This window comes from Pezoporus occidentalis, unplaced genomic scaffold (assembly GCF_034315485.1).
Source record: "Pezoporus occidentalis ecotype Australia unplaced genomic scaffold, CSIRO_AGI_Poc_V1 ctg1, whole genome shotgun sequence".
Taxonomy (NCBI): domain Eukaryota; kingdom Metazoa; phylum Chordata; class Aves; order Psittaciformes; family Psittacidae; genus Pezoporus; species Pezoporus occidentalis.
Genome location: NW_026912778.1, coordinates 862,382 through 876,147, shown reverse-complemented (window position 1 = coordinate 876,147; position 13,766 = coordinate 862,382). Strand labels below are relative to the sequence as shown.

The 13,766-nt window shown below is 39.4% G+C and overlaps 1 protein-coding gene across 3 annotated transcripts in view; it reads right to left on the bottom strand.

Moving 5' to 3' along the window:
* Nucleotides 1-4,626: 4,626 nt before the first annotated feature.
* GLRB (glycine receptor beta) overlaps nucleotides 4,627-13,766 on the bottom strand; it is a 47,308-nt gene continuing 38,168 nt past the window's right edge. For all 3 annotated transcript variants that reach the window (XM_062607946.1, XM_062607790.1, XM_062607863.1), the window contains one exon: nucleotides 4,627-5,530. In XM_062607946.1, the coding sequence (XP_062463930.1) occupies nucleotides 5,234-5,530 (297 nt within the window). In that variant the 3' untranslated portion in view covers nucleotides 4,627-5,233. The remainder of the gene's footprint in view (nucleotides 5,531-13,766) is intronic.

Sequence of the window (13,766 nt, the reverse complement as noted above, 5' to 3'; positions counted from 1 at the left end):
TGACTCCAACTCAGTCTTTTACATGCAGATTGCTTAGGGAAAATGAGTTTCATTTTTGGCACTACTGTGTGGCACACTCTTGTCAGTACACAGAACTAAATATATCTGAAATCCTCTATGTCATCAAGATTCAAGGAGAGAATGTTTTACAGTGGCATCTTCCACATCACCAGTGGGAAGAAATAATTCTGTTCTAGCACAGGGTGCGTCATACAGCACACGCCTACGTTTTATAGGCATGGGATGATGAACACCCACAGGAGATAACTTTAAACCAACTGTATGAGCATAATAGCTTTGTGGGGGTTAGCATCACAGTCTATTTCTGCATTTCCAACGGCAGCAGGTAGGCTTCCCAGCCAGAGCTTGCCGTTACCATGGCTACATTGCCAGCCATCCCCAATCTAGCTAGTTTGAAGCTATTTGGCTAAGCCTGCATTAGCCGCAGACATTTTAGTGGCTGCAGTGTGGACATATTCATAGCAATATGAAGGACTTTCAGAAAGATTGCAAAATAGCCATGTAATCTGTGTTTTAAATGCCTACTATTGCCACTGATGGAATGAGGACAGGCGCTGCGAGGCAGAGGGGTGAGCAACTTTCCTGAGTAAGGCAAAATGTGAGGGAGTGCTGCAAAGCAGCATAGATTGTTTCAGATCGACTTGATACAACAGGAGAGACAAAACCACAACAATGAGAATTTTATGTCTTTAAAACTGCATACTGGTTTCTCTATAGTCCATTGTTTATTCAAGTCTAGAGCTTCATATGAAAAGAACTGATTTCTGTATGTCTGGCACCACAGATAAGCTTAATTTTTCTTTTTTCAATTAATGATTTGTAGTTATAAAAAAAGGTAACATCATTATACAGAGCAGTTAAATTGTTAGACACTTAAGTTAAATTGTAGGCACAAACAAAACTACTGTTCAGTCTCTATCTGAATTTCTTTTTCTTTCCATGTTATCTTCTCTGATCCTGGAATTAGTACAGTGAAGCATCAAGTAACAATGTCCTATCATTCCCTTGCTTGCTGCACACCACATTTGTACTTATTTCAGCACTACTCTATCTCTGTAGCCTGAAAAATCACTGGACATTGCATATATTCAGGTTGCATTCCCTTGGAAATAAATAATTTATTGTTACCTACTCTATAAATATCCGCTGCACCAGCCACCCAGTAACCATAACGGTAAGCTGCTTTAATTGAAGAAGAGACCAATGGTCTCAATTGTATTATACTGTCTCTTAATAGATTACCTTAACAGCTCTGACAGACTGCTTAAGTAAGTTATTGTCTCTGTTCAGAGTGAAATATTTTCAAATTAAGATTACTTGTAAGTACATTTCCTTCAAAACGATTATACAGCCAGATTAATTTCTGTGGTCATGCTCACTGAAACTACCAAAAAAGGCAGTGTTATGACTTCGTCTTTAATGGGAAATAGGGCACTGAAGATGCTCTCTCTTTATCCACACATTTCCCGTTACCAAGAATTAATTGGAAAGCTGCTTGGCAATGTTTCCAGGGGGTCCATTTTCTGTATGCTGCACTTACAGGAATAAATTCCCTTCCTCACTCAAAAGACAGAATGCTCACACACACCTTCTCAGCTAGAATTACTGTGAGACTGAAAAAAAGAGGAGGTGCCAAAACCCACTACAGAGCTGCTCCCAAAACCAGGTGTCAAACATGGGGCGAGCCAGCACGAGAAAGTTAACGTGTGGATTTCTCCACACAGCACATTTCACACATCCTAACAGAATTAAATCATAGCAGCTGATACACTTTTCAAGTCACATCCATACTTATTGTCTAGCTTAAATCTGCAGATGCACTAAAGAAATGAATTAATTACAGTCCATGGAAATTCCTGACGCAGTGTCTGAACATAGTTTTAGAACTTTGAAATACAAAGATATCTAAATGCCCATAACACCATGAAAGAAAGGGACGAACTGTTTTAATACTACCCCTCAGTCTTTAAGAGCCAAGAAAATACTGGGGCTTATGTTAAAGGTAGACCAGAAATTTGTAACTCTAATATCAGTGAACAGAAGAACTTAAATGTCAACTGAAACACAGATGGTCTCTCCCTCAGAAACAGATTTTGCTGCCATGCAGTTTGTTCAGACATCATGACTAGTTAATCTAGTTACTAATGTGTTCTTCATAAGCCTCACCTTTGCTACTACTTGAATGTCTTAATTTATATGATTTTAAATTCATATTTCATGGCAAATTTCTATAGTTGCCCAGTGATTTTATGTCCATTGATTTTTAATTTATTAATACTATTTTTCTTTATATTATCGCTGTAAAGTAACATCCTATACTGCCTGCACAGTTTTATATTTGCACCTTGTTGTCAACAGGCAGAATTTTACAACTAGAGGGTGCTGGAGGACCATAATGTGGTATGGTATGCAAAACTCTCAATGACCTTTAGTGGAGAGAAGGAAAATAAAATAAATCAATTATTACAGCTCAGTAGGACAAGCTAATATATTCTGAGGTAATACAGATACTGCAATATTATCTAGTGTAAGTGAAAAGAAAATTAATACTTTACAGCTGACACTGTTCTATTGCAAATTTTGCTTCAAATTTGCTGTTAAACTTTGCTTCTGTCCTTAGGTTTTGTACTGTAATGAACGAAAAGCTTTTATCTTAACAAGACACATTCCTTTTGCTTCCTTTCGTGTGAGTTGGAAAGCAATTACAGTGTATTATTGATTAAATGCTTTATAATAAAACACAAAAGCCATCAAGTAAGCAGGAAAGCAAGAAGGAACAAAGATTAATTTAACAATAAAATCTATAATTGGGATTATACAGATAGAATGTGAACATTAATTACAGATAAACCATTTAATAAGAGTTCTAACAAGAAAATGATCTTCCAAAATTCATATAGTTTCCAGCACAGGGTAATTATTTTCTTGCCTTCCAGTACCGTAAGAAAAAATACAAGTATGAGAATAAATAATGTCTATAAATATAGCACTCTGATTGTATGCATAAAAATTACCCCTCCCTTTCTTCATCTCCTTGACTTAGCATTATTGCTTCTTACAGTCTCTTACAAGTCATCTTCAACAGACAGAAACATTGAAACTTTGAACTAAACCCTAAAGATATCACTCTCCCCCCCCCCCGCCTCGTGCAACATGGCTCAGTAACATCTGGGATTTCCTTTCCATTTCCTCGGATCAGAAAGAAACCCAAAGAACAAATTGTGGCCACCTCGTAAAGTGACTCCCTGAAATCTCCATGAGGAAGTGGCCAGGAGGCTGCTGGAAAGCACGTGACCATAATTCCAAGAGCAAATCTTTTCAACCCAAACAGGAATCACTGCAACCGGGCTGTTGATCACAGAGTGGCAGATCCTCCAGAGGCCCAGTGAAGCAAGCACGGTGTGCTTCCCTCTTTTGACAGTTTCACTTCTGACCTTCTGGTTATGCAGGCTCACCATTTGTAGACAGCATTCATGTGGTGGGCAATATCCAAGTGATCTAACAGTCCACTTGTGCCCTGTATTGGCTCAACACATCCTGGATGAGCCAGAAATGTAGCACAAGTGGGATTGTGCTATATAAAACACAATCCCACTATATAAGGGATTGTGCTGTAGAAGGTTTCACACATTTCAGTCAATCCTTTCCTAGCCTATGAGGAGCCAATAATTCGTATTTCCTCTTATGAAATGCTGTCTTATTTTCAGATTTTAACTAACTGTCGTGCCTCAGCTTAACAACTGGAGACATATTTTCCTATGGCATGCTTTCAAGGGTTGAGGCCCAGTCCCAGTGCTTTCCCACGGAACACACACTGCTCGGATGCCCACATAAAAGTAACTTTCTTTTGGCTGCATTTCACCTCATGACTCCCTTAGAAAGGCACGTACCCTGGCACCCACAGGAGACCCCAGGTCCTGCCTTACACACCCCGGGGAGATCGAGTTTAGGTAGTCTCCACATCATAGGGTTTCCTCTGGAAAATGGACAGCAGTCTCCTATCAGGATTGTTTCATGCATAGGACCATATCATCCAAAAAGTAGCAGCCAAATTAATGAGGTGCAGGTGAGGGCAGCCACTAATTAACACATAGATACAGGGGCTCATAACATATTTGAGTCTCAGACATCTGGATACATCTTCACTTCTGCTGGCTAGGTGTTCGCTTTGGTCATCTGTGCTACAACAGGCAAACAAAAAAATGTATGAATAATGGTAAAAATGGGATTTAATCTTGACAACAACTGGTTTGTTTAAACTGAAAACTTTCAAGGGGATAAACAAAACAAATCAAGTAAGATGTATCCAACACAACAATAAAAAAATGGTGACATATATTGCAGGCTTGCCAGGCACTACGGAAGATGAGCCAGAGGCCAGAGTAATGTAGAAAAGGATAATATAACCTGATGCTGAACTGCATGTTGTGATGTTTGTCCAAAACTCCTAATACCTTTAGTCTAGAAAGTAACCTGCTTGGTTTTAACGTATTGTGTCTAGTTTGTGTCTAAGGAAACAGCAGTCAAGATTTGGCCCAATGTTTTATTGTCAGCATATCCTCACACACTTAAGTGTGCCTGCTTGATGGATACAATTGTCTTTACTTTTTACCCCTAAATGAGCTGATTTTACAAAATTAGTAATTCTCTGACCTTTATTTTTCCACATAGACAAGATCAGCTTATTCAATGCTGCCTTCGCTTACAAAGCCTAAATAATATGAATTACATCTTAGCTTTTCCTTCAACAGTGCCTTCTAAAATTATACAAGAACAGGATGGTTTTTTTTGTTTCTCTCTGGAAGTCAGCAAAAAAGCTGTTAAATACTACATATACTAGAATACTGATTTTAGTAATACTCAACGTGCACATCAGTTTCATTGTCAGAAACACTTTAAATCTTTGTATGTTACTAATAACTGAAGAGCATTATTCAGCGTTATAATGTAGTATGCATTGTCCTTCATATATATTCCTAAAGCAGGATGTATGCTGTACATTTATATACAACGTTGGTCGGAGCACAGACATTGCAGTGTCATGCTTTCATTCAAATTTCAGATGCCATATGTTCAGTACAATCGCATGGCATCGAGATGCAACATATTGCTTTGAAAATGCAAATTATTTCACGCAGTGGCCTTCATGACCGGGAAGAGGTAATGAAATGGGATATATTTTACACATATGAAAAAATAAATTAAAGATTTATCATAAATATATGGACCAGTATATGACATTGAAGAACAAGAAGCAAAAAGGGAACAGTGCTCTTGCATAAAGATCGATTCTCTTTGCTGCCGATGGAATGACAGGTTTGGGAGGAGGAGGCTTCTTGTTGTTCTTGGCTTGAGATTTCCCGAGCCCATTGTTGACTTCAATGGGCTTCCCGTAACAGTCATAATTCGACAATTCAAAATCCCTTGGCAAGCTTCCAACGATGCTGAAATCATTGGATCTCAGATCAGACTTCGAAGTGCAAACTTTTTTGCATCTGGTCTCACCAACCTATGAAATAAAGAGTGGGGGAATCATGATCTACTCACCATATTTCATTAACAAACTTAATGCAGCTGCTAGAGAACACTGCAAACAAACATACAGGAAATTACTTGTTGATAGCGATACATTACATCAGCCTAATTTGCTGAATGGTTGCATTATAAAGCACTTAAGGATGATCAGTCAATCATATAAACTAATCCAAACATTCATAATTGTGTAATTTTTCATGCACAAGGTGCCTCATGCTGTGCAACCTGCTATAGTTAGATTCCTTCATTTTAAGATGATAGAAAGGGGGAAAATACTTCTATAGAGAGTATTCTTGGAAATCAGCCCTGTGCTGTTGAACCTGCAGGACAGATACTATTCAACACATTTTTCTGAAGCCTGGAAGCCATAGAAGGAATTAACCCTAAAGACCAGTGTTAGATGCAATAACTGAAGTCTGTTCTGAGTGTACATAGTAGCCAGCTCAATATCCTCTATCTGATCCTAGGGTCACAACCTTGCATGACGAGAAGGCACTTTCTTTGGACTCGCAGTCGTTGGTGCCTTTCTAGAGACAGGTAACAAGAATGCAACGCCCTTCTCATCACTTCCCATGAGTACACTAAGGAATAGAGTAACTGGGAATTCTAAATCAAACAGCTTCATACCTGTCTTTCAACAGCTCCATCAGTGCTTTTGGGGATCAAGTACCTCTGTGCTATGAGGTAATCAGAGGTGAATCACTCTCTTTTATAGACCAGACAATCATACTGGCACAGACAACGAACACTTAAAAGAAAAAAGTATTTGGTGCCTTTCCAACTGAAGTGTTTTGGGGAAAAATAAAGTTCCTATACTCCCTTCCTTGGATTTTGTAAATTTCATATTTCAGGTACACCAAATCTATGGGAGGATCACCCCCACACAGTTCAGGGAGCTTGAAGAGATTTGGAGTGCAAGACACTGTACTTTGTGACTTGGGCAAATCTCTCCCAAAGTTTCTTTTCAATTGGACTATACAGTAAAGCAGGGGAAAAGAATAAGAGGAAAAAAAAAGGGAAGAAAAAAGAATACAGGTTATGAGGTTATGAAACTTAACTGCATTATTAATAATGCTGTTTGTTCACATATAATAACCTGAGAGTTAGTTGGAAAAAACGCTGGTTCACAGTGAGGTTATACACATGGGCAACTGCCATTAGCATAAGTTTCACTAGGGCTACCTGAGCCACCAGTCCATGGAAACTTGGTTCTTCCAAAAGCTGCCTGTCCCTCCTTCCCCGCAGCCTGTCTCTCCTGCACAATGCCCTCAGGCATCTTACTCTCGGCTCTCTCCACCTTTGGCTTTTTGCAGTCTTAGGCTAATAGTCTGGGCTGTTTGCATCATCGCATTTTATTACAAAAATAGTAATAATGAAGTACAATACCAGACTTACAGAGGAAGTAAAAACATTTGGGAGAATATTATTAGCTTCTCTGTGACAACTGAGAAAGTATCTTTGATGAAAAGAACTGAAGCAGCCAAGAAGAGACTTAAACTTCAACTGAAGCTTTTACTGTCACTGCTGACATTGCTGATTCTAGTGCAAAGTGGAAGAGAAGCACGGCACTGTTCCCTCAGCAAAGACTGAATACACCTCCCCAGATTTCCCAGACCTATATTTCTCAGGAAAACAGTACATTTTGAAACCAATGCACTAAACTGAGGTGCAGGTTACACAGCAAAACCAAGATTACAGGTTATAAAAATAAAAACAAGATAGGTGTTCCATGGCAGTAAGGCAAAACTATACATACAAAATCCCTGCAACTGTTTCCCAGTAATCAAAGTGCTGACAGCTTGGGACAGTGTTCAGTATTGGACCAGCAGTGGCAAACTGTCCAGTCAGGTGGTGATAGAGACATGTATGACCACGATTATGTGACCCTGGGTGACATGGGGGCTGTCAGTCAGTGATCCAAGAAGTCCATTTCAATTGGATCATACCCAGTGATATGGGTAATGAAGACATAAAACAGAGCCTTGTGCAATGAAAGGTTAACTTGCAGGACATGTTAGCTGAAGAGTCCCAGAGTGTTACAATTTTCCATGGTAAAAATGAGTAAGATTTAATATGGTCATTAAATTAAGAACTAGAATCATGTATGAAATTATAAGCCTCCTTTTGGATTTGCAAACTTGTAGTCCATTTCTCATACTGCCAGAGATGTATTTTAAAACTCAGTGACACTAATTGTAGTCTAAGCCATCTCATTTACAATACAGAATATTCCTGTTGCAACTGCAGTGTCTAGAGAGTGCTCCCCTGAAGGCAGCTATAAGTCAGTTCTCATTCACTTTCAGGACAGAGAATGGAGGGAACGGCTTCTAGGTCACCTCTGCCTTATAAGCAGAGGACTCTTCACAGCATGTTCACACAGAGCTCTGCTTAGTTTAGTACCAATTTATCAGGGTGACACAATTTCCTTTGTAAGAGCAACCTGGCCCAAATTTTTATTTAAGAAGTATGTGATACTTTAAAAGATAATCCCATTTCCCTAGGTTTACAAATCTAACGCACCTCTATTAGCTATATTCAGTTTCTGCCTACACGTATCGTTAAACTTCTTTTCATACATCTCTTCAACTATTCAATTATTCTGTTGCTTTAATCTAAATTTGCTTCAGTTGACCTACAACTTTCCTGAAATAAAGTGAGATACTACATATTACTATATATAATATGCTTTTGATTATTTCAATAATATATATTAATATGCTTTTTATTCATCCTGTCTTGGTTTGTGCTAGAAGCATAACAATATTCCTGACACTTACCAAAGGCTACAGGTGCCCTTTTGTGGAAAATGATACCATAGGACTTTATTTTAGAGCACTATACTGAAGACTTGTAGAGAAAGTAAAACACTGTTAAATGTTTGACTTTATCTTGACACAGAACTTGGCCCTGGAAAATATTTGCTTTCATTTGCCTTATCCTGCTGCAGCACCACGACCCATGGGCCAGACCCAGCCCACAGGGTGCTTCTACCAGCTTTTCCCCTGTAGGGGATGAGGAGCAGCTGTTTGGGAAAGGAAGGCTGCTGGAACAGTGCAGCACACCCCCCATCCCTGATGGAACTGGGGAGCTGTTTCTTGTCGCCCTGGTGCAGAGGTGGGGGGGGCAAGGAGGGCATGGAAAAGCGAGGTGGCTCTCGGGGCTTGGCCCAAAACACAGACCTAGTTCCTGTTTCTGCCAGGACTGGGCCAGCTTCTCTAGGTTTATATGTTGGGCAGTACACCTGCATTTCGATGAACCCAAAATACCTACAAATGGCTTCTAGAAGCCAGAAGACCCCTGCAATGATCCCTTCTCACCTTTTACAACATCCAGGCTGACCAGTGCTTGCTGCCAAGATCAGCACCTGCCACTGCTGCTGCTGCAGAGCTGCAGTGTGATAAGAAGAGCTGCTTATGCATGCAGACTGGCGGGGAGGGGGAACTAACTTCCCATCACTGACTCTGCTGCTTCTGGTGCTCTTCTCACTTGCACATTTACAGCCCAAACTAGTTACACTAGATTTTCCTTTAAAAACATCCAGGATGGAGAATTTTTTCCATGACCTTATTCCCCACAAACATATGTACCTTATTTCTAACCTGAATTTATTTGGCTTCAATTTCCAGTCAAAAGGCATGACTATAGTTACTCTGATTAACTGCTGGTACTTACAGATGGTAACAAATCTAACCTTGATTTTGCATAACTCAGATGATGTAACCAGGCCAACATATGAAGCCAAGTCAAATGTTCTTAAGAGTTTCTTACCTCCACATCATTACCACTGTCAACCTAATTCATGATATTTTAAAAAATTCTATTCAGTTTGATTAAATCAATAAACACACAGATCAGCTTTAATTTCACTGACCCATTTGAATCTATTAGCTAACTCGCGGCTGAATTGTGAATAATATTAGTGATAACACTTATGAATAATAATTATCAGTCAGCCCCCTGTTAGCTATGCAATATTTTCCACTGATTGATGTCAGGCTTATAATTATTCAAGTAATGCCACTTAGCCTTTAAAAGTACTGGCACAAAGTTAGCTACTTGCTGTCTTCTGGAGCCCTCCCAGTTTTAGAGGATTTATTAAAAAATCAACATTAACATTTCACAACACTGACGGACTAAGCTATTTAAAGAATCCTAGATGAAACTTAAGCTGAAATCTTGATTGTAAAATGTCTAACATTAATAGCTGCTGTTTAAAATCCTCATTAGCTCCTGTCAAGGAAAGCTATTTCATCATCTGATTGAACATATCTGGCTTCTCCCCAAACACAGAGCAGAATGTTTGTTCAACACTTTTTGCCTTTTCTGCTAATTCTTGATACTTACAATATCTCTATCTAGTATTGGACCAATAGTCCTGTTGCTGGTTTTTGTATTCTTGCTATACATGCAAAGTAACTTCCTATTGCTCTCAGTTATGCTACCTATCTATCCCTTTTGTTACATACACCTATTATCTACACCTATTTTCTGGATTTTGACTTATATTAATTGCTATCAAAGAGAAATGCCTGAAGTTGAGTTAGTTTTCAGTCTTTGGGGAGTTTTTTTTTCAGTTGTGCTGGGCTTTTTTGTTTTTTAATTAGTCTGGCTTACCTTCTGGTCTGTATCTGCTTTAGATGTTGTTACATAGCATCAGTATCACCAGCATAATTCATATCTTTTTGTTTAAATTATTCATCCAAAATAGAAAAAATAGTTCTCAAATTGGTGAAATCTGTCCTTTCACAGCACCAAAAATACCACGACTAATCTAAAATTGTTTTGTGCAAATAGAACAAAGATCCTTTTCAATGGACTGTTCATCCTGTGATCCAGCCCTCTTTATCCATCAGGATGAAGTGTAATATAAAATGCATTATTTTGAAATCAAGAATTTCTGAGAGCAGAAATATATTACCCATACTTTTGAGCAAAGCTTCGAAGACGCGATAGCACTGGCAGCCTTTCATGCTCAGCATGTGTCCTGCAGGCTGAAATGCCTCCCTACTGTAATGCAGCATTCTCTGTCCTACACAACACGTTTTCTCTGCCATAATCACCTTGTCTCTTGCACCCAAACTCCTTTTGGCATGCAGATTTGCCACTAGTGCTGCCAGTTGTATGAGTCTTCCATACGAGATGAAGGAGGAGTTTTCTAACAAACTCTTGTCATTAACCTTTCTTGCACTTGTTTTGTGCTCTTCTCTTGCTCTTGCCATAATGATAGGTGTGGATCATCAACAAAATAATGATTGTTTAGCATTAGTGTATATTAAGACTAAGCATATTTTCTGGTGCAGCTCAGCAGGAATCTTCGATTATTCAATTTTTCTTGCAAGTATTATTCAATATTCCTTGCAAAGTACAGCACAAAAAATATTTATATATAAAGTATCACAGAATCACAGCATGGCTAAGGTTGGCAGGGACCTTGAGATCACCTAGACCAATGCCTTGCTCAAAGCAGATTGCTCAGGGTCTTTTTACAGTCATGTTCTGAATTATCTGCAGGGATGGATACATGAGTCACTAGAGCAGAAAGCACCTACTCCGTACCTGAAATGCTGTCAGAAACTATTAAAATAGACTGCAGCCTGTGGTTTTGTCTACAAAATAAAATATAAACTGGGTTTTTGATGGTTCTACAAGAAAAATATGAGTCTGGAGTGCCACTAGAGGAGAAAAGACAGTATGGGAAGACTAGGTCACCACCAGTGGTCAGGTGTATTATAAATCAGTAGAGATGAACACAGCCTATGTCACATTTCGGAGTCTAGACATGGCTCTGACAAGGTAAAGCAAGCAAAAGAACTACTTTTTTTTTTTTTCAAAAATAGCTGGGTTTAGAGCTATTACCACCACTTGCATGGCACTATTCATCATCTGCCATTCTTTTAGCAAATGTTCTCTCCAGTCAGCATCACATTATCTGTGGGGGACAGCTTCTATAAATGGGCTTGATGAAAATGTGACTTTTGAAATTGAGGGGTGCTGTTATAGTTAACAGTGCAATCTCCCCTTGTAATCACACCACCAGTGAAAGCAAAAGTAAGCTGAGTCATCTTCAAAACATTTCCCTTTTTGCTTGTTTTTCTCACCTTATGATGTTGCATTGCTAGGAAACACACACAAACTCCTACTGAGGATTCCCAATAAAATCCCAGTGCCAGCAGTTACCACCAGGTTGCATAATTTTCTCCTCTGCCTGGAACAGCATCTCCTTGCAGCTGCTATGAGCTAAGGGAGCCAAGCTGTATTTTCTCATGGCTTTTTGCCTGTAAATGTATAGCCATTGACAGTCCCAGAAAAACACATCAGAAGTGCTTACGTTGATTTTACTCTTCTTTCCTACAGATTCAGGGTGATCTTGCCAGATGGACCACTTGACTTTAATCAGACAGTCATAACGATAGAGCATCTGGGCTTAAAATGGCACTGACATTTTGAGGGGTTTTATTGGAGGGGGCATGAGTCATAAAGCATGGATTCAGGGTTTTGGCGTATGCTGGCACTATGCAGCTTTTACGTCATGGAACTGTGAATCCATAGAAGCCTTTCTCCATCTTTGGATCATTGGCAAATTGTGAGCATTGTTTTCATCCTTCCATCTTCACTGTGGCTGTTGGTGGCTATCGGTCATCATCACTGACACAGTGACAAAAATGCTTTCCACTGAAAACTTCCAGGTGGGCCCTTACAGGTTCTGTTACATGGGATCTCTTCTCCTTATCTTCAATTATGAATGCCATCAAGCTTTTAATATTTAGGGTGTACTGAAAAGTTTATCCCTTTACCCAATTTCTTGTCATAAAAAGCAGCAATAGCTGCTTGTGCTTTTAAGTATGATCACGTGTTTTTGTTATGGCTTGTTTTCATTCATATCAAACAGACCAGATGCACTTTTTATCTTTCGTAAATGGAGCAAGCACATGAAAACAAATTGCTCCATGAGGGCTGGTCCTAGGGATGCCTGACAGCCCCACTTGCTTCTCTCTGCTCCCTCTGATCCTTCCCAGACCTGGACTTTTCCACCCCAGCAACCCTCATATATGGCCCCTTCTCCAAATTTCCTGGAGAGACATCACTGCTGCAATACTGCATGGCTGCAAGAGGCAGCAAGAATTCAATTCGCTTCTCAGAGAACACTGGCAAACTGACCTGGCATCAGGATCAGGGGCATCTTAAAGTGAAATAAAGTAATGTACCTTTTTAAGCTCAATTCCCCTCTAATAACTTACAGGTAAATATCAGCACCATTCATTTAATGTCTCATAATAAGTAAGTGCTTCATTTAAACTGGAGAAACACTTATAAATGCAATTATTCATGCTCTGTTTTTTCTCACTCAGAGTTTTCTGCTTTCAGCTCTTTCCTGTTGGCTTTTCCATTGAGTCCCATCTGGTTTATATACTGTTTCAAGCCTAGTTATGGTGAAATTTACAGCTACACCCTCAGTAACTTTTGCCTTATCATCACCTCCTGTGTGGAAAGAGAACTTCCTCAAACATTTCTACAGGATGTACACTCATTGCAGGAATGCAGTTCTGTGCTTTCCTCCTAAAGCTATACATTGGTTTGCCTAAATACTTCCAGACATTTAGCACAGTATTTGTTCTCTCCTCACACACGATCCTACTCAATCCTGATGAGAAACATCTCCTGAAGTTCTGGGACAGCACTCTGGCCTCTTTTTGTTTCGTATTCTTTATGCCTTTCAAAAGACAGTTTTTTCCACTACCTGTTTCTTTAATGTTTCCCTCCCTGCATACTTGCCATATGACAAATGCATTCTCTACTTGATCGTTTCTAGGTCGGTATGGAAACAATCCAAATTTTGTGGGGCAGGACTAGTTCTGGATTAGGAGTCAGAGCTACTGAAAGATTTAGATCTTTTCTGATTTAGGAGTTTAGTACAGGTTTCTCCAGGGCTGAGAACTTTTGAAAGTACTCCTGCATGGTAGCTGGTTCAGAAAGAGGGTTTTCAGCTGGGCAGATTTATAGCATTCATATATCTAAAATCTATATATATGAATAGATATATATAGTCCTACCACATCCCAATGTCAAATGATTCATCAGTCTGGGCCTTTTTTTATGTCTTAGCCTGACCTTCCCAGAAATTACCAGCCCAGGATGTCCTTCCTTGGGTAGGCTGTATTTCAAAGCAGGTGGCTGGATCCAAACTGAATCGACCACTAGCCATGAGGCGA